This window comes from Apodemus sylvaticus, chromosome 1 (assembly GCF_947179515.1).
Source record: "Apodemus sylvaticus chromosome 1, mApoSyl1.1, whole genome shotgun sequence".
In the NCBI taxonomy this organism is placed as follows: Eukaryota; Metazoa; Chordata; class Mammalia; order Rodentia; family Muridae; genus Apodemus; species Apodemus sylvaticus.
The window spans coordinates 202,185,634-202,206,122 of record NC_067472.1 but is presented as its reverse complement, the minus strand read 5'-3'; the positions used below and the strand labels follow the sequence as shown (position 1 = coordinate 202,206,122).

General features: G+C 51.9%; 2 protein-coding genes across 3 annotated transcripts; one reads left to right on the top strand and one right to left on the bottom strand.

Moving 5' to 3' along the window:
- Positions 1-483: 483 nt before the first annotated feature.
- Positions 484-4,173, top strand: Six5 (SIX homeobox 5). Its single transcript, XM_052171905.1, has 3 exons — positions 484-1,293; positions 2,082-2,872; positions 2,998-4,173. The coding sequence occupies exons 1-3, from the start codon at positions 515-517 to the stop codon at positions 3,585-3,587; spliced, it is 2,160 nt and encodes a 719-aa protein (XP_052027865.1). The 5' UTR covers positions 484-514; the 3' UTR covers positions 3,588-4,173.
- Positions 4,174-4,232: 59 nt separating this feature from the next.
- Meiosin (meiosis initiator) lies at positions 4,233-18,675 on the bottom strand. Of its 2 annotated transcripts, XM_052171956.1 has the most exons (13): positions 18,605-18,675; positions 16,321-16,411; positions 12,670-12,769; positions 11,470-11,595; positions 10,503-10,739; positions 9,444-9,537; positions 8,677-8,783; positions 8,085-8,240; positions 7,716-7,768; positions 6,833-6,991; positions 6,528-6,763; positions 5,850-5,939; positions 4,233-5,028 (listed from the first exon to the last, which is right to left on the bottom strand). In XM_052171956.1, exons 1-13 carry the CDS (start codon positions 18,673-18,675, stop codon positions 4,860-4,862), a joined length of 1,689 nt encoding a protein of 562 aa, XP_052027916.1. In that variant the 3' UTR covers positions 4,233-4,859. The 2 variants fall into 2 exon arrangements, with proteins under 2 accessions (XP_052027916.1, XP_052027915.1); XM_052171955.1 differs by having other exon boundaries at positions 6,528-6,991; positions 12,658-12,769.
- Positions 18,676-20,489: the final 1,814 nt, after the last annotated feature.

Here is a 20,489-nt window from a genome sequence, read left to right as displayed (position 1 = left end):
TCCGCTCCTAGGACCAACACTCCAGAAAAGTTGCTGCAAACTTTCTAGCGTTTCCCCGCCCCTCCTCCCCGCTAGATCCACCGCCTACCCGCGGGGCCGGGAATTCCGAGGGGCGGAGCACGGCGCGCGGAGATGGGAAGGGAGGGGGACCTTCAAGGGACCCGGGAGATCGAAGGGGCTCCGCGCCCTTAACCCTCCTGGACGGCCCATTATCTTCTCCGTTGCTCTGATAGGGAAACTGAGGCCCCGAGTCAGAGGCACACCCGGGGAAAGGCCGAAAGCGCGGCCAGAGACGGAGTTTTTGGAAAACAAAGAATCCTGACAGCCGGGGAGGGGGGTGGACACACAGGGACAGGGACAGACCCGAGTGCAGAGCTGTGTCTAGTCTTTGGGAGGGGGCAGAAGACCGCGAGGGGACGGCGGGGGGGAGGCGAGGAGGACTGGGCGGGGGAGGGGGCTGGGGAAGCCCGCGGGAGGCGGCGGAGGAGGGAGGAACTTCCCAAAGTTGCCAAACATGGCTACCTCGCCTGCCGAGCCGAGCGCGGGGCCGGCGGCTCGGGGGGAGGCGGCGGCGGCGACCGAGGAGCAGGAGGAGGAAGCGCGCCAGCTTCTGCAGACTCTGCAGGCGGCCGAGGGGGAGGCGGCGGCGGCCGGGGCGGGAGATGCGGCGGCGGCGGATTCTGGGTCCCCGAGCGGCCCGGGGTCTCCGCGGGAGACCGTGACCGAGGCACCCACTGGCCTTCGCTTCTCGCCCGAGCAGGTGGCATGCGTGTGCGAGGCGCTGCTGCAGGCGGGCCACGCCGGCCGCTTGAGCCGCTTCCTGGGCGCGCTTCCCCCGGCCGAGCGCCTACGTGGCAGCGACCCGGTGCTGCGCGCGCGGGCCCTAGTGGCCTTCCAGCGGGGTGAATACGCCGAGCTCTACCAGCTCCTCGAGAGCCGCCCTTTCCCCGCCGCCCACCACGCCTTCCTGCAGGACCTCTACCTGCGCGCGCGCTACCACGAGGCGGAGCGGGCCCGTGGCCGTGCGCTGGGTGCGGTGGACAAATACCGGCTGCGCAAGAAGTTCCCTCTGCCCAAAACCATCTGGGACGGCGAGGAGACCGTCTACTGCTTCAAGGAGCGCTCGCGAGCCGCGCTCAAGGCCTGCTACCGCGGCAACCGCTACCCCACGCCAGACGAGAAGCGCCGCCTGGCCACGCTCACCGGCCTCTCGCTTACACAGGTCAGCAACTGGTTCAAGAACCGGCGACAGCGCGACCGCACTGGGACCGGCGGTGGAGCGCCTTGCAAAAGGTGAGGGGACCGACCCTCCCTTCTTCCTCGCCGGTCTGCGCGCGCGAGCGAGCGATCCTACACGTACGCCCCTCGGCGGCGGCGGCGGCGGCGGCGGCGCGTGCAAGGGCTGAGCTGGAGACCAGGCTCACCCTGGCTTCTCTGGGCATCACTGCCCCAGGGGCAGAAGTTGTGGTAGTTACTTCTAAGCTGGCACTACAGTGCCAGGAACGGGGCGGGGGTGGGGTGGGAAAAGTGAGTTATCCCTGGAGGGGCGGTGATAAGGAAGGGGAAGGGGCCTTTGTCTAAGGCACCCCAGGTAGGGACCCTCTTTTGGGGCCTCTGCAACCTGGCTCCCCGGTGACCATTACTTACACCCACCCCCACGCCCCCTCCTGCCCAAACAGCGTGGTCTGTCGCCTGTCTTTGTTGTGAAACGTGAACCTTCTCCGGCTCCGGTTTCCCTGTAACCCAAGCCCTTCCCCTCCCACCTCAGCGCCAGGCCTCCAGCTCTGCTCTCGGGCGCCGTCGGGGGTGCGGGGCCGGAGCAAACGCTGCCGCCTCGCCCCGCAGCCACGCGCCTGCCGACCCAGGGGACTTGCGCAGCCTGGGTGCTCGGCCGCAGGCCTGGGCGAGCGGAAAGCTCCCCTCCGGCGTAGCGTTCCCGCGCCGTCGACCCCCGCAGGGCTTAGAGGCCCCGGGGTCCGTGTGGGCCCCTTGAAAAGCTAACAGTCGATCGGAGCTTGGTCGCCTCTGCCCCTAGGGTGACGACGCGGCAAGTTTAAAGACCCCCCCCCTTTTCCTTTCAGCGAGTCTGATGGGAACCCCACTACGGAGGATGAGTCCAGCCGCAGTCCAGAGGACCTGGAGAGGGGTGTGGCCTCCGTGGCTGCTGAGGCCCCCACCCAGAGTTCCATCTTCCTGGCGGGGGCCACCCCTCCTGCCACATGCCCTGCCTCCTCCTCTATCCTAGTGAACGGGAGCTTCCTGGCCGCCAGCAGCCCCCCAGCAGTGCTCCTCAATGGCAGCCCCGTCATCATCAACAGCTTGGCCCTAGGAGAGGGCTCCAGCTTGGGGCCCCTGCTGCTCACAGGAGGGGGCGCCCCTCAGCCACAGCCCTGTCCCCCAGGGGTCAGTGAGGCCAAGACTTCTCTGGTCCTGGACCCTCAGACAGGAGAGGTTCGACTGGATGAGGCTCAGTCTGAGGCCCCTGAGAGCAAAGGGGTCCGCGGGTCTGCTCCTGGAGAGGAGACCCCAGGAGCCCTGCCCCAAGTAGTCCCAGGCCCCCCGCCTGCCTCCACCTTCCCTCTGACCCCGGGAGCTGTGCCTGCTGTGGCTGCTCCTCAGGTTGTACCGCTCTCTCCTTCTTCTGGGTACCCAGCAGGCCTGAGCCCCACCTCCCCCCGGCTGAACTTGTCCCAGGTGGTGCCCACCTCTCAGGTGGTAACCCTGCCCCAGGCTGTGGGGCCACTCCAGCTGTTGGCAGCTGGACCAGGCAGTCCTGTGAAGGTGGCAGCTACAGCGGGACCGACCAATGTGCACCTGATAAACTCCAGTGTGGGAGTGACTGCGTTGCAACTCCCCTCGTCCCCTGCTCCAGGTACCCTTCCTGCTTTCTTGGGGTCTGAGTGGACATGGGGAGCACCTAGCATGCCTTTGGGGTTAAACCTACTGGCACCCCTGCCTGCGACCCAGCATCCTCCACTCCGCCTCTTTTCCCCACAGGAAACTTCCTCCTGGCCAACCCAGTGTCTGGCAGCCCCATTGTCACTGGGGTGGCTGTGCAGCAGGGCAAGATCATCCTCACTGCCACCTTCCCCACCAGCATGCTCGTCTCCCAGGTCCTGCCTCCTGCCCCCAGTCTAGCCCTGCCCCTGAAGCAAGAGCCAGCTATCACAGTGCCTGAAGGAGCTCTCCCAGTGGGCCCTGGCCCCACCCTCCCAGAGGGTCACACTCTGGGGCCAATCTCTACCCAGCCACTGCCACCTGCTCCTGTTGTCACCTCTGCCACCAGCCTGCCTTTCTCCCCGGACTCCTCTGGCCTGCTTTCCAGCTTCCCAGCACCCCTCCCCGATGGTCTGATGCTGTCACCCGCAGCTGTGCCCGTCTGGCCAGCAGGGCTGGAACTGAGCACAGGAGTAGAGGGGCTGGGGACACAGGCTACCCATACAATGCTGAGGCTGCCAGACCCCGACCCCCAGGGATTGCTCCTGGGGGCTACAGCAGGGACTGAGGTTGATGAGGGGCTAGAAGCCGAGGCCAAGGTCCTGACCCAGCTGCAGTCGGTGCCTGTGGAGGAGCCCTTGGAACTGTGATCTCGCCTGCATTTAACCACTTCTGACAATGGTGTCAAGGTGCTAGGACCTGAGGATGAACCCTCAGTAAAGTGGCTGCCATCTGAAGTCCCTCCTACCTGGATGAGCTACAAGCTCTACAGGAGCCAGAGGAGCCCCACGGTCAGGGCACTGTCCCTCCTGACGGCAGGACTGTTACAGCCTCTCCTTGCTCTGCCTGCTCCATGTGTGTGGGCACTAGGGGTCTTCACTTGGGCTTTGCCCTCCTCTACCTAGAACTACAGTGAGAAGGCCCTGCCAAGTGGCTGATTCCCAGCTGGCACCCTCACTATAACACTATTAATAACCCCACTGATACCCATTTCTCAAAAATGCCTGAGAGACCAGGGTGGCCCAGAGACAGCACTTCGTGTTGAGAAGGGTCTGAGGGGTGCGCAGGGCCCTTCCCCTGCTTCCCTGGACTTGAGCCCCAGGATCCAGCCCCAGACCAAAGATTTCCCCATCCCCTGGGGCGACCCTGGCCCCTTTGTCTAGTTTGTATTGTAAATCTTTATTTTTCTAGGATATGTTATGCTTCCATTTCCATTAAAGTCAAGTTAACAGACAACAGAGCTGTTGAGGGTAAGGGTTACCTGCCAAACAACCCACCCAACGGAGAACTGGGAACAAAGGCCAGCCAGAGGCTGTGGCTTGTTTCTCTTGTTTGGGTTGTGAGATGGGAATCATGTTTTATATAGCCCAGGCTGGCCTCAGATCCCAGCTTCCTGCCTCAGCTTCCTGAGTGTTGGAATTATAAACATGGGTCACTATATCCCAATACTGGACTTCTGGGGGAAGGGTTTGAGTTCAGACCTGTAGGCTCATGGGGGTGGGTGTCAAAGTACAGAAGCAAAAGGCTCTGGATTTGATATGTGGAAAGTCCACTCATGGCCAAGAGATCCTGGACACAACATTCCTTCTCCTGCTGTTGGTAAAAGGTTTCACTTCATTTACAGAGCAGGGAAGGATGAAGTGAGACTGGACTGAGACCGTGTGGTTCTGGGGGCAGAGGGAGGCTCTACATTTCATCTAGGGTGCCCATCTTATAAGAATAGATGTAGGTCGGGCTAGAGGGCAGGGCTGTGCACAAGGCAGAAGGCAGAGCCTTGGGTCAGTAAATACATTTCCTCTCTGGTGTGGAAGCTGGGGGACTGGGCAGGGGACCCACAGCAGTGGGTCTGAGGCCCAGGGGCCTCAAATTTTAGAGGACCTGGGAGCTAAGCAGGTGGCAGAGCCCAGCAGGGGCTGCCCCTCTCACTGGCAGTGAGAGGTGGGCAGTGAGGGGAGGCCCAGAGACACTTGGGCCTTCTCAGCCAGCAGCTGGTAGAAAGGCTTGAGGGTCTCCCCATCGTCGTCCTCACTGCTGGAGCTCTCCTGCTTCACAATGCGGTTGTGCTGGCGGCTGAACCTGCGTGCCTTAGTGCTGGGGACAGATGGAGGTTCCTCACGCTCGGCTCCTAGGCCCCTCCACTAGTTCTCTGTCCCCAGCAGTGACCAATACTGGGCTTGAGGGGGCCAGAACTCTCTTTGGTCCCTTTGGGGCCAGTCTCCCTTGGGCCTCCAGGGCCTAATAACCTAGCCTGGACCCCGCCAGCTTGTCACACAGCTGTGAGGGGTTTGGCTAGTCTGGAAATGAGCAAGGGTGAGCCCTTGAGGCTGGTGGAGGGGTCAGAATTTGGGAAGGATGAGTAAGACAAGAGACAGAAGAGGCCAAGCAACAGGAAAATAACAGATACTCTGTGTGTCAAAGCAGAAGTGGAGGCAACAGGCCCGAGACCCAGGAAAGCTCATTCTTACCAGCTGCAGATGGCATTCTTTACCTGTAACCTCCCAAGTTGTAAAACTTGTGATCTGGGGCCTGGGGAGATACTCAGTAAATAAGAACACATGTGCTCCTGGCTGCGAGTTTGAGTCACTGGTACCCATGTAAAGAACTGTGCCTGGCTGTGTGCACCTGCTTTGCAGCATTGGGAACAAAGGCAGGTGGATCCCAAGAACTCTGTCCAGTCATCTGGCTGTGAAGCCCAGTTTCCCATTCCATGGGAGGCCTTGCCTCAAGGCAATGAGGCAAAAAGCAGAAGGAAGACATCTGATGCTCTGTTCTGGTCTCTGCATGCATGTGCATGCACACACATAGACAAAGGGAAAGCCCCAACCTGTTACCAAAGCCCTGAGGTTGTGAGGGGTGAGGGTCACAGGCTGGGGCCCATAGTCTTCCCATGCCTTCTAGAAGGTATTTCTCACCAGTATGGTTTCTTTTCCTCTGGAGTCATGCCTCGCCACAGTTGAGCCAGATCCTTGGTGGCAGCTGTGGATGCTGTTCCAGGACAGGCTCTGGTACAGGAAGGAGGAGGTCACAATGGCCACACTATGGCCCTTAGCATTGTTCCTGTCACCAGCTTTCCAGTACCTTGTTACACTCTAGACTGATGCAAGGAAGATACACATCTCCCAAAGCATGAATGACCTGCAGCCACTTCACAGGCTCCCGAACTGCCCCTCCCCACACCCGTCCTTCCAGTGAAGGCAACCAGCTCCTAGTGCTAGTGCTCATCCCAGTGACAGGTCTATGGCTGGCACCTGATCTAAGTCAACCCCACGGAAATGAGACTTCTAGGGCATCTGGCAGGACTGAGCCTGAACCTCCTGAGGACAACCTGCTACCAATGTGGCCTGGCATGCAGGAGGTGACAGCTCAAGAGAGAGAGGCAGGACTGATTCAGCCCAGATCAGCCCCTCCTGATGGCAGTTTTCTTGAAGATGACAAAGTCCAATTAATTTCCTTTACCCTGATGTCTCAAGTTGGCCCTTGGGTCTGCTGCATAGGATGGGAAGGCTCAGCAGTGGGGCCACATGGTCTTGGGGTGCACGTGGGGATGGTAAGCCCTTTATACTTTTAAAAACCTGGGTACCCTCACCCACCGGATGTACTGCTTCCGGTTCATCCTGCAGAACATGATGAAACCATTAACACACTTTTTCTTCACCTGGCCAGGGCAGGCTTTTCTGCTGTCTTTGGGCTTCACGGGGCCCTGGCTTGCCTGGACCTTCTTGATCTTCTTGCCGGCTACCGGCAGGCCAGAAGACCGCCGGGTAGGTGTCCATGTGTAGTCTCTGTCCTCATCACTTGAGGTCTGCAATCCTTCAGGGTTGGCCTGCTGCAGGACAGAAAGATGAGCAAGGGAGAAGACCCCTGTTGTCCTTGGGTAGATGGCCACCCTTCTCACCTCCTCCTGTCCCCACAGGGACTGTGTGTCTGTGGACTCTGAGCTGGAGTCACAGTTGGACAGCACTTTGACATTCTCATTCAGGGACAGGTAGCAGTGGTCCAGTGAAACAGAGGATTGGAAGTTAGGTGGGCCTGTGGGGCCTTCAGAGGATACTTCCTGGATCAGATGAGGAAGAAGACACTGACAAGATACGCAGGACATTAGAAACAGCTTAGGTTAGACACCCTCGTCTGACTCCACACCCCTGGAAACTCAGGAACCTTGGTTTTAATGTCCTAAGCAAGGGCCTGGTGGCATCAATGAGGAAACTGAGAGCAGAGCGCTTTAGCTGGAAGACAGAGATGCCCCTCCTATCTGCATGGCCCTCAGCCCCAGTCCCAGCTGATTAGTCCTCCCTCTCCCCTGCTTCCTCCTATGGCTAAGCTGGAAGCCAACACAAAGTTGGAGGACACCAATGGATTCTCTCTTTATGAGTTTCAGTCACCATGAGGTCCAAGATACAACTACCCACTGTGGGTAAATCCCACACTCAGGGAATTGAGACTTATTTGCCAAACTAAATTGGTACATTTCTGTAATCTAAGCTCTCTGAAGGCTGAGGCAGGAGGATTGAGAGTTTGACGTCAGCATGGGATCCAAGAAACCCCGTGTCAAACATAGGGACACTGTGAGTAAACCATGGGAGATGAGAGAAGCCCCTCCCGCCTCTCCCACCCTGCCCTGCTTGAGGAGTAGCTGTGATCTTAGGCACGCCTTTCCCAGGCCCCTTATGGGCAACAGTGAACTCAAAGGTGGGTGGTGAGGACGGAGGCAGTAACTCTGGGAGAGACAAAGGTGTGGGGTGCACGATGAGGGAGACAAGCCAGAAGCCAGAGCCTACCTTCTCCTGTGGGCCCTCAACTTCACAGGCAGCAGGTGAAGACTCCAAAAGACCTGTGAGCAGAGCACTGGCAGGACTAGGCTTTCTGACTGCACCCAGATAGCCCCTGCCCTGCATTTCCACTGTCTCCCCTTTGGAATTTCCAGCCTGTGTCCAAGTCTCACTCACAGGCCAGCTAAGGGCACAGTGACAGCTTTTTGGCGCCTCCCCCTCACTACATGGCCTAGTAGTCCCTGCGTTGTGAGGAACTGTAGGCTCCTCAAGGCCCTCTGGGAATCCATTGGGCTCAACTCAGGCCCAAGTATTTTTGATGGGTGGGTGACCCATGTTTTGTGACTAAATGAGGCTCCTCCCACTCCCATAGCCCACCTTCATTCAGAAAGTAGGTGCCATCCTCCAGGACATGATCTGGCAGGATTTTGCTTGGGGAGCTGAAGAGGGAAGAGCTGACTCCTAAGATCTCATTCAGGTAATTTGCCACATGCCAGGTATTGATCTGGGAAGACCCCAAAGCCAGTGGGCTCCCTGCAAAGGATCAAGGCACTCAGGTATGTGATCAACCCTCAATGCAGCAGCAAGCTTTGAGGAAATAGCATCAGACACTGGGGAAAGGAGACTGCAATTCAGAGTCGAGGTGGTATAGGAAATTAAAGGCACATTGCCTGGCAACACATCAACAAAAAAGGAAAAATTATCACAGTGTGCCTAGGCCAGCAGATTGACCTTAGCGACCCATAGCTCCGAGTTTAAAAGGTTCTGCAGTAGCTGGCTCAAGGAAAAGCAGGGATTGATTAGCAATGCCTGGCATAGTGACCAGGGGCTAAATGTCACTAGGCATAGTGTTTTCCATCCCTGTGCTTAGAAGATCCCCAGCCTTCTTCCTGATTTTCCTGCCAAAGAAATCCTTTGGCGAGGAAAGTTCAGAAGGCTCAAAACCTACAAGGAGAGAACTTGTAATCACCATTGGGGCTGTCCTCGGAGGTCCAAACAGGAAGCCAGGGGTCAGTGTCTGGGGCTTCTTTGTCTGCCTCACTGGAAGTACACAAGAATAGCTTCTGCCTGCAAGAATTGGAATCAGGAAGACACAGAGCCCTGGACTGAGCTCACATGGCTAACTGCATGAAGCCCCAGGGAATCCCATCAGCTAGGCTTCTGCCCCCAAAGAGCTTCAAGTCTTGTGTAGAAAATGAACTGGTAAACAGATGCTGAAAACAAAAGGGAGCCCACGGGGGAGATTCTAAGGAAGATAGGAAGGCACGTAGGAGAGAGAGTAGTTTCCCAAGTTAAACAGAGAAGCAGATGCTCCAAGCAGAGGGACAAGGACAGCGCGGTCAGAGCAGGTTGTGTGGGGACTGGAGAACACTCAGGCTGTTTAGTGGAAGGTTGTGGTAAAAGCAAGAGAGGACTGACATGGTGAAACAGGTCACATTCTCCAATGCCAAGGAAGAGGTCTGGTCTCTACCTTGGGTCAGGGGCTTTCAAGCCCCACTGATCAGCCAAAGTATTTATTAGAGCTGCACACAATGGATGAGAACAGGCTGGGAGGGAACAAGAGGCAGGTGACAACACCAGTTTAGAAAGTGGGAAGCCAGACCTTCCTGGGATCTGCACCAGCCAGCATGCAGCTGGGCCCAGAGTGCCATTCAGGGAGCCCGGCAGAGACTGGAAAGCCATTTCTCATAGTGCGTTGATACAGCCCCAGCCAATGGCACTCTGGGGTTTCCTTACCTGACACAGGGCTGTGCACTGGTGAGGAAATAGGACCTCTGAACCTTGATGTCAGCATTAGGCTCTCCATCCTGGACTTCTACAGTATGAGCACCTGGAGGAGGGGGTGTCAGAGTAAGGTGTATGCCTGAATATGGGCCAGATCCCAGGGCTCCATGACAGGGGGAAGGAGAGGGACCAGACAAGGTGCCTGGCTGAAGCTGGAGTGCATGAGTCACCCCAGAACTGACTCATATCTCTATCAGAAGCTGCCAGCAGATCAGATCTTTAACATGGAATAACAATGCCATGACAATAAGATCTCATGATGGCACACAAGAGTCCTGGCCCTGTCCCCAGCCCTGTGAGTGTTTTACTGATGTACAACACCATTAGACCAATGGGTTAGCCCAGTCACTGCCAAATGAGATGGCAGGTTTATCCCTGAGTCACACAGCTAGCAAGAAGAGGATGCCTCTTCTGGGACCAGGGCATTCTAGTCTGGATGGCCCTGGAAACGTGGGGAATTCCATCACTGGAGTGAGACTTTAGTCACTACTGTGCACAGGCACATTACCTTATGGCCTAGCCTAGAGGGGTGCATGAACAACTGGGGAGCATGATGGAGAGGAACTGGGCACTTGACAGCCTTAGAGCGAGTTCGAGGCCAGTACTTACATTCCTACCTGCTCTCCTGTTCTTTGAGGCATCTCAACCCATTCTCCCCTCTGATACAGTGACAGGGTAAGGGACAGTCTGGCTTCAGAAAAGCCCAATAGGCATATGCTGTCCCATCCCCAGATTTGAGGCCTGAGGTGTACACACAAAGGTGACCCCAATCTTGTCCCTCTCTTACAGAGCCTGACACAAGAAAGGGGAACTGGGAATGAAATCCCCATGCTGTGAGAGGCAGTGTCATCCCATTTGAGGATGTATGCCTAGGTGATAAGACTGTCCAGAGCAGAGTCTGTGAAAGAGAACAAATACACACGCGCATGTACACACACGGGGGGTGGGGGGGGGCAGAGAAAGAACACGTGCAAATAACAAAGGAACTTCCTTCTAAGGAAAGGCACCAACTTGTGATGTCATAGGCAACGATGTTCTGAGCCATGTCCAAGAATACCAGCTGGGCCCCTTGTCCATCGCCTTCAGACACAGACGGTTCAGTTGTGGGGTAGGTGCTAGGGCTGAGGTCTCCCGGATAGGTGGCACCTTCCTCATTTTCTTCCTTTAGGCCTGGATGTACGGTGATAGGATTTTCAGCCTGGTCCAGAGTTAGAGAGCGTCGAGGCTTATAGGGCCAGGCTGGACGCTCTGAGAGAGTAGAGACGGGAATCAGAGGGCTCGGTGGAGGCACTGCAATGCCTCCGAATTTGGCTCAGGTAGGGATTCTGCTCTGGGATGACACATTCCAGGACATTGTTTGTCCTGGCACTCCCAGCATCCCAGGTGTGCCCAGCTCTTCAAATAGAGCTCACTGAGCCAACTCTGTGTATGCAACTCTGAGCTTTAATAGCAAAATGCACTTGGTATGACATGCCACACCAGGCCACTTCCAAACACTTAGGAAGTTTCTAAGCACCTCAAATAATTGCAGTGTACAGTTGTGACTAGAGACTAGTGGTTAGACAGGCCATAGCCCCATTTCACAGGTATGGGCTCTGAAGGCCTCAAGGGATTGGGAAGCAAGGGTGTGGTGAGGTTGGGCTAGAGCCAGGACTCGCAGCCTCTACATCCCAATCTTACGACCACCCTGCCTCCCTATATGCCTAGCTCAGGGCAGATCAATGACAGCAGCATCCTACTTGGGCCTTGCCAGTGCTTCTGATATAAGCTCTGCCTGGCAGTATCTTCTCAGGCTTTTCTGTACCCTTGAGAGGGGCTGAACTGCTGTTGCCTGTCCCAATGAGGAAGAAATGGAAGCCCATGAAGGCCTGGGAGTGGATTCAGATATAGATTGGTGGGGTCTGACCCAGTGTGTTTCTGGAGAAGGAGCCTACTCTGTATGCGCGCGGTCCCCTGTGCTGCCATAGACCACACATACCCGATACTCGGGTAAACTTCTTTTTTTGAGGTTTTGAAGAGGCGCTCCAAAGGCACGGCTTCTGAGAGCTGGAGGGAGTAGAGTGTTGCCGCCGTGTCTGGCCAGCAGATGGGTTACAACCCAGCCCTGGGAGTGGAGAGGCCATAGATCAGACCCGCTCCTGGTCTGGCACATCCTTCTCCTCCCAGACAAGGCTTTCCTGCCCTGGGTGGGAGGGAAGGTTTTCAGGCAGACTTCACCAACAAGGAAGCTGAGGTCTACTGCTGCCCAGCCGAGAAGTCAAAGGAGAGGGCAGGCAGCACTTAGAGAGCTAAGGCAGAAAGGCTAACTGCAAGGTCGACACTAGTCTGGGCTATGTAGTAGGACTCTACCTCAAAAATAAATAAATAAGGACAAATAAAAACAAAAGCAAATTCATGTGAAGCATGCCCTGGTTGACTCTTCTAATACCTCTCAGGTCCGCCCCTCTGCGGGCCACAGACCCTATCTCTCTGTGCTAGCCTCTGTGCCTGCAGCCTCTTCCTGTCTAAGTGTTCCACACCAGCCACTGGACAGTGCTCGGTAGCTGTGTGCTGCAGCCCCCATGTTGTCTGTATTAATATCTTTGATTCCCATGACATACACCGAAGGAAAGTGCTGGTGGGTTCCCAAATTCCAGATTTCAGGACTGAAGCCTGAGGGGCTATGGTCACAGCAGAGTTTGAATCAGGATCTGGCTTGGGAAAGGTATGCATCAACCCACTCAGTGCAGCATCTATCTCCTCTAGTCGCATCTGCTGTTTGCCTGTCCCCAAACACTAAGTTTCCTGATACACATGCTCAGGGTTGTTCTGCAGTCTGCCAGGGTTCCCTTATGCTGTCCCTGAAGGCCAACCTTCCAGGCTTCCTCCTCCAAACTCCAAAACACAGTGTTTGTATTTTGCTTTGTTTCACTGAGACTGGGTCTTGCTCTGTAGGATAGACTGGGCTGGAACTCATTGTGTAGCCTTGGCTAACCTTGAACTCAGTGCAGTCTTCCTGCCCCAGTCTCTGAATGCTGAAGTAACAGGTGTGAGCCATATATCTGGTTCTCCCACAACACCTCCCTCCTCTCTGATGTAGCCCCTTCACCAGGAAGGGGAAGAGAGCCAATTGGTTTCCCTGACACAAGAAGATGTGTATAAAGACACTGGAGGTGGAGCTGCTTACCCACAAACCCACCTTTGCCATCGCTGCTGTGCAGCTTGAGCAAGGCCTTGGCCATATCAATGTTTCTCTGGAGGTAGTGGATATAGTGCAGGACGCGCAGCAGGATCTCCTTCTGTACAGACAGGGTTGAGAGTGGGACACATTGCACACCTGTCATCCCAGCTCCTCCAGAGGCAGAGGTAGCAGGATCATGAGTTGGAAGCCAGCCTAGCATGCATACTGTAAGACCCTCCTGCCTTGCACAAGGGTCAGGGACCAGGACAATGTGAGGCTCCTGAGGAACAGACACAAGAGGTCTCAAGCCCTAGTGTCCACGTATAACCAGCAATGCTGCATCCGGCAGAGCTTCACCTATTCTGCTGTCTAGCCCTAGCTTGTCCTAGACAGCCAGCTGAAGACTGAGGTTGAGCACAATGGGGTTTGGAGACCTAAGGAGACAGAGCTGGAGCTCAGGGGCGCTAGCCTCCAGGTCCCAGTTACTAGCATATACCGTTTGGCTTCTGGTCTTTTGCTTATACTGGATTCCCTGTCTGGTCCTCCTCTTCCCATGACCCCCTCTCCCTGCCACTCCTCCTCTGAGCTTCACATGGCCGCCTCCTGACTACTGGCCTGTGCTGGGTCATCTTCCAACACAGCACTCTGAAACACCCTGTCTTTCCACCTCTACATTTGCCACACTGCTTTCTGTTATCTGTTGCCATGTAGTTCTCTCCCTTTGACCTTGAGCTCGTTGAATCATGACTTTAGCTAACTCATTTCTGTAGTTTAAAGGCAGAGAATGTTGAGGTGGCTCAGCTAGGGACTTTTAAGAAAGCAGATTTCTCACAGCACCCAATAGGGTGCTCCTGGCCCATGGCCAGACATCACCTACCCTACTACTACCACCATTTAAATGCTTCCCAAATTGCTACTACTAGATATACAAAGCTAAAAGCAGTACAGACAATGTGCCTTCATGGACACACAACTCAGCAAGGACAACAGACACTAAATAACTTAAAAAAATCATCAGCCAGTCACTTTTGTAGCACACCAGTAATCGGTACTCAGGAAGCTGACACAGGAGAATTGTAAATTCTAGGACAATACCAAGACCCCATATAAAGAGAGTCAAAAGACAGACTGAGAGAACCTCCCCAATACAAACATACACACAGTTTTTTAAGGGCTTAGTCAATGTTTGAATGAGATTGTCTTCAGGGGGGTCTTAAGGAATTGAAAGAGAAGCAAGTGGTCAGAAAGCAGAAAGCAGTAAGTCTTTCTTAGATTGGCATCTCTAACCCCAGGCTTGGACCACAGTTACAATGAAGTCCCTGTGGCTGCAAAGAGATACATACAATTGTTCATGCCAAGGTGCTTAGATCCTCATCCCTGATTTCAAAACAGAAAACTGTTTCTGGTTTTCTGCTTTGGTTTGGTTTTGAGAAAGGGTCTCACTGTGTGCCTCAGGCTGGCCTGTAACTGGTGATTCCCTGCTTCAGCCTCTCAGGTGCTAGAATTACAGACATTAGTTCCACACCCAGCTAGAAGGCTCAGTCTTGATGTTTTAGGAACATGACCTGGTAGCTACAATTGGAAGGTGTAACCCCAGAGACCAGCTCAAGTTACAATAGGTCTTAAAACTGTTACAACAGAGAGCTTTCTAAATCTCAGAAAGACAAGCTGTCACAGAGTGACCAGTGACTGAAGGCCGGGCCTCTGGAATGATGGATTCTCAGTCTCTTACTGTCACTGTCCCCGAACCCTTCCTTCCCACATCTCCTTGGGTACTTATGAACAATTTGTTCCTTCAGAAATTTCTTCCTTTTTGTTTTGTTTTTAACTGCATGGATTTTTTTTTGTTGTTGTGCTGTCTTTGAACAGGATTTTATTATGTAGCTCTGGCTGCCTCTGTAGACCAGGGCTAGCTTTGAACTCAAAGAGATCCACCTGCCTCTACCTATGATTGTTAGGATTAAAGGTGTGCACCATCACACCCAGCCTTCTTCATGAATTTCTTAAACTAAAAGGTGAGGATACCCGGGGCTGAAAAGGCAGTTCAGCAGTTAAGAGCAGTTCCCAGCACCGAACTGGGGGTGTTATGGGGGTGCATAACTCCATGTAACTCTCCTTCCAGGGGATTTGACATGTCTTCTGACCTTTACAGACACCAGGCACACACATGGTGTACATGTGTGCATTTAGGCAAACATTTATACACATAAAATAAACAGATAGAATTTTTTAAGTGAGTTTGTTGCCAGGTATGGAAACCCACACCTGAATCCCAGAAGTAGGAGGCAGAAGCAAGCAGACAGATCTCTGAGTTCCAGCCAGAACTACACAGAGAAACCCTGTCTCAAAAACAAAAGCAATTATTTTTCTTTTTAATTTTTTTTTGAGACAGGTCTATTATATAACTTTGTCTGTCCTGAAACTTGCTCTAGACCAGGTTGGCCTTGAACTCAGAGATCTACCTGCCTCAGAGATTCTGCTTAGAGATAATTCTAAAGGAAGTGGACAGTTTGTCAATTATGAAATGCTAGACTCATTCCTTGAGAGCAGGAACTGTGTCTTCCTCTTCTCTCGGCTTCCCAGGATCCTATGACATCACCTATACATACCAAATATACAAATGCTTGAGGACATGGAAAAATTTCCCCATAGTCAGCATCCCAGTTCCAAAGGCAGCCACATCCTGGTCCCATGCCTATGAATAGGCTGCCTTATATGGTAAGGGAACTTTACGGCTGTTACTGAGCTAAGGACCTGGAGATGGAGAGATTACTTGAGTTATCCACATGAGTCCAAGGTAATAGTGATCTTTGTAAGCAAGAGGGAGGTAGGAGGGTCAAAGGGGGAGAAGACCATAGGAGAACAGAGTAGAACAGACCTTGTTGATGGTTTTCAAGGAGTGTGAGGCTTTTGAAAGTTGCCAAAGGAAAAGATAATGTGTGTGTGTGGGGGGGGGGGGGGAGAAGACCCTGTCTCTATGAACCCAGGGTCTTGTGTGTCTAAGGCAGAAGAGTCTCAGGCTCCAGTGCTGATGTGTCACCTCGGCCTCTACTTTTTCTACTCCCAGTTCCCTTTGCCTCTTTCTGTGTGTGTGCATGCTCATGTGGGTGTGAACATACATGCAGAGGTCAGAGGCCAGCTTCAGTGTCATTCCTCAGGGGTTTGGAGACAAAACAAAGTGTTGGTTTGTTTTGGTTCTGAAACAGGGACTCTCAATGTGACCTGAGCTTACTGGCAAATTTAGGCTAGATTGGCTAACCAATACAAGCACGTACTAAGGCACCTACCTCATGACACATGGCTTTCTGTGGGTTCTGGGATGGGACCTCAGGTACTCATGCTTTCATAAAGAGTTCTGACTGAACTGTCTCCAGGTCCTGCTCTACCAACCCCACCTCTTATCCTAAAAAAATCCCACAGGGCTAGGGGTATATAGGTTAGTGGTAAAGCACTTGCTGACCCTGAATAAGGAACTTGGCTTCTAAAAAAAAAAAAAAAAGAACCCCCGTGGGATATCATGGACTCCCAGAATTCCTGTTTAGAGCTCATGACTACTCCTAGTTTCAAGTCCATCTCTGGGTGGGTCTTTGTGGATTTCCCAGGAAAGACCCCCACTCACTGCTCTGACACCCTGCCTCCCACCCTACTCCTCTCCTTCAATCCCCATACCTTGGTGTACTTCTTGTTTCTGGTCTTCATGGTCACAGGGATCATCAAAGCCAGCTCTCGAAGCTTGTTCGTGTGGTTTTTCTTATCCTTCCTGTTTGGGGATAAGAACCAATTTTGGTTAAGACATCTAGAATAAACTTAGTTTCTTTGGAAACAAGGTGATCATACTGCCTCAGTCTCTCAAGTGCTAAGATTATAGGCATGAGTCACCACATCTAGCTTTTAAGGTACACCACCTGTCCACAAACCTTCAGTCTCATGTCAAGACTGTCCTCTACCTTGATTCTGGGACAGGCAAGACAGGGTCTCAGGTGTCATGAGAACTTATCATTCTCCTATCTTCCTTGGACCAATGAGTCCCCAAATCTTGGCCATCTTCCACCTCCCCCCAGCTTTTGTTAAAGCCATGATCCCTGCATGACTGTCTTCACATCTTTACAAGGCTCTCAGCCTCCTATCTGGCCTCCTTCATCCATGTTCTCTGAGGCAGCAGCTTTCCTGACACACAAACCTGACTTGCCACCCCCTTGTTTCACACCTTGAGGGTCATGCCATTGAGATGAAGCAATTTTCTTTTTTTTTTTTTTCTGTTTTCTTGTTGAGATAGGATCTTGCTATGTAACCCAAGAGGGCCTCATACTCATCAATCCTCCTTCCTTAGTCTTCCAAGTGTTGGGATTACACGTGTTCACTGTACTCCTGGGAGGGCTCAGTTTAAAGGCTCTGTGTGGCTCATAGTACCCTTCCTTTTCTGGCTCTTTCAGACTCACCAAGCATCACTACACAAGGTAGGTAGTCTCTCACTGTGTCCAATGGACTATGACACTCTGGAAAGTCAGTGTGTGCTTGCTAAAGACCTCTCAACACAGGCATGAAAGAAGCAGTTAACTCACCAGTCAACCAAATGCATAATCCATGAGACACCCACAATAGAACATACACAGCTCCACCCTTCCCCCACCAGGTGGAACCATAAAGATGCAGACATCCTTTCCCACATTACACCCCACCCCACTGCTCAAACAGTGCTTGTATTACCACCAATTCTCCTCACACTGTCCTCAGGGCCTGCAGTTGCTAGCTCTTATACCCTGCTCTCCCCAAAATGGCCTACCCTGTCCACACCAAAACAGCCCTTCCATTCCAGGTTTAGCTCCACATGGCAGTGCTGGAGATCCAATCTCAGGTCCTTAACCTTGCATACCAAGAACTGTACTGATCTAGCTACTAACCACTCCATCTTTGATATTTTAAACCTAGGCTCAGTGTGAATGACTGTACACGTCAAACAGACATCAGGCTGGTTCTAATGAAGGATGAAGGTAAGAAGTGTTTCTTGGTTATACATGCTGTGATAGCAGGCTTTGACCTACAAAATAAGTGGCTAGCTACCTGGAACTACAGCCTAACCAATGAAGTCTTTCCTCAGGAACTAAATCTGGCCAGAACCTAGTCTATAGGATAAGAGAAGGAACAGATAAATCTCCAGGCAGAGAACATGTAGAAAGACCCTGTGGCATAAAGGAGCAAAGAGAACTCAAGAAAAGTAAAACCTAAGCACGGGAGCTATGCAAGCAAAGGAGACAAGATTGGAGGAGACAGCCTGGGTGAGGCAGAGACCTGCGGGCTCACAGTCCAAAGGAGTTTTATCTGTATTCTAAGACCCATGGAAAGAACTTAAAGGGCTTCCTACAGCAGACAGCATCTTTAGTTCACCTCCTCAAAATGTTTGTGCACACAGAAACTACTTACTCTAGTCATCTAAATGGAGGAATGAAGAGAAAAATGTCATAAACTAGGCTCCAAGTTACTTCTTGACTACAATTTTTGAGGAGTGCTACCACTGGGCACACTATGCTAGCTAGGCTGATCTCAAACTCTTGGTCTCACATGATCCTTCTGCCTCAACCTCTCTGGTAGCTGAGACTGCTGGTGAGTTCAGGATTATCATTATTTTAGCTAACCCTGAACTATTTAACTATTTTCTTTTTTGAGACGTCTCATATAGATAACACATTCAAACCAACCAACCAACCAACCAACCAACCAACCAACCAACCAACCAACCAACAGAAACCAAAGCACGTTAGAGCTTGAAATAACCTCAGATCCCTCTCTGGAAACGACAGGAATATTCCCACCTACTTCCTTGTCTAGTGGCTGTAATCATCATTGGATACAATCGAAGGACTAAACAAACAGTCTAGAAACAGTGTTTAGTAACATCTTGTTGTTACTATTGTTCCGAGTGGCTAGGGCTGTACTGAAGATAGAGAACAATTACCTGTCTGCAGCACTCGGAGAATTAGCTCTGTGCTGATCAGAGAAACACGAGAATTTGTCTGAACCCAACATCTGCAAAGAGAAAAAAGAATTTTTAGAGACCTTTAGGACTCCAAAGTGAGTTGGTCAAATAACGTATGACCTTGCTGACCCTCACAGTACAATTTTAAAAGTACCTAGTGTTCCTAAAATAGGGCATAACCATAGGCTCAGGAACATAAATTAAAACCCTAAACTCTAAATAGAAAATCACAAATCCCAAATGGTAAATTTACACTCCCAATAATTGTATTTAAAAACAAAATCATCAAATTTCCAGACATTGATTCAGAATTCAGATATCAATAATGGGATGCCAAAAGCTGAAAAACAGACTGTCTAGCTTGAAAAGTGTACCTCTAAAAGAGGGTATTTGGGTGTTTGAGACAGGGTCTCTCTGTAATAGCTCTGGCTGTTCTAGAATTCACTATGTAAATCAGGCTGCACTTGAACTTATAGAGATTCGCCTAGCCCAACCTCTCCAGTGTTGGAATTAAAGAGGTGTGTTACCACACCCAGCTAAATGATGATATTAATAGATGAAAAATGACTTTAAAAATTCCAAGTGAGGAGGGCTGGGGAGATGGCTCAGCGGTTAAGACCTCTACAGAGGTCCTGAGTTCAATTCCCGGCACCCACATGGTGGCTCACAACCATCTGTCATGGGATCTGATGCCTTCTTCTGGTGTCTGAAGACAGCTACTGTGTACTCATATACATTAAATAAGTAATTAAAAGCCAGGAGGTGGTGGTGCACGCCTGTAATCCCAGCACTCTGGGAGGCAGAGGCAGGCAGATTTCTGAGTTCGAGGCCAGCCTGGTCTACAGAGTGAGTTCCAGGACAGCCAGGACTATACAGAGAAACCCTGTCTTGAAAAAAGCAAATCCAAAAATCCAAAAAACCAACCAACCAAACAAACAAACAAAAAAGTAATTAAAAAAAAAATCCCAAGTGAGAACTGGGCATGGAAGTGACGCCTTTAAACCCAGCGCTCTGGAGACAGAGGCCGGCAGAGCTCTGAGTTCAGGGCCAGCCTGGTCTACAGAGTGAGTTCTAGGACAACCAAGGCTCCACAGAGAAATCCTATCTTGAAAAAAAAAAGGGTGATGGCTCAGAGATTAAGAGCAGTGGCTGCTCTTCCAGAGGACCCAGGTTCAATTCCCAATACCCCTATAGCAGCTCACAACAGTCTGTAGTACCAATTCCACAAGATCTGGCACCTTTATAAACAAACATGCAGGCAAAACACCAATCCGCATAAAATAAATATTTCTTTAAAAAGCCTAAAGTGAGAGCTGGATAAAGGCTCAAGGTTAAGAGCACTGACTGCTTTTCCAGGGGACTTGGATTTGATTCCACATGGTGGCTCACAACTGTCTCTAACTCAAGTTGCAGGGAATTGATGTCCTACTCCAGAAACTCCATGCATGTATTACACATACATATATGCAGGCAAAACACACATACAATAATCTTTTAAAAATCCAACCAGGATTGGTGGCCCATGGCTTTAATCTCAGGACTCTGGAAGCAGAGGCAGCTAGATTTCTGTGTGTTCCTGGCCAGCCAGGGCTACATAGTAAAACCCTGTCTCAAAAAAAAAAAAAAAAAATCAGACAAAAAAATAAATAAAAACCAGTGCCACCAATAAACGAACAAACAGATAAATAAAATCCAAAGAGAAGACCAAATCCCCAAAAGGACTTTCCTAAACCTATACATTCTGAAAAATCTAATACTAAAATCCTGGAGGTGCAAAATGTTGACTATTGACCCTCAAATAGGACTTTGCTCCTAATATCAAGAACTTTGCTCCCAATATCAAGATCACAAACCACACACTACC

What these genes read in the sequence shown, in the direction of transcription:
- Six5 (XM_052171905.1), top strand. Translation starts at nt 515, where the DNA reads ATGGCTACCTCGCCTGCCGAGCCGAGCGCGGGGCCGGCGGCTCGGGGG. An exon ending in GGTGGAGCGCCTTGCAAAAG is followed by an intron (nt 1,294 to 2,081) that starts GTGAGGGGACCG and finishes TTTTCCTTTCAG; the next exon opens with CGAGTCTGATGGGAACCCCA. An exon ending in CCCCTCGTCCCCTGCTCCAG is followed by an intron (nt 2,873 to 2,997) that starts GTACCCTTCCTG and finishes TTTTCCCCACAG; the next exon opens with GAAACTTCCTCCTGGCCAAC.
- Meiosin (XM_052171955.1), bottom strand. Translation starts at nt 18,675, where the DNA reads ATGTTGGGTTCAGACAAATTCTCGTGTTTCTCTGATCAGCACAGAGCT. An exon ending in TCTCCGAGTGCTGCAGACAG is followed by an intron (nt 16,412 to 18,604) that starts GTAATTGTTCTC and finishes ATCCCCAAACAG; the next exon opens with GAAGGATAAGAAAAACCACA. An exon ending in GAAACAAGAAGTACACCAAG is followed by an intron (nt 12,770 to 16,320) that starts GTATGGGGATTG and finishes CTGTCTGTACAG; the next exon opens with AAGGAGATCCTGCTGCGCGT.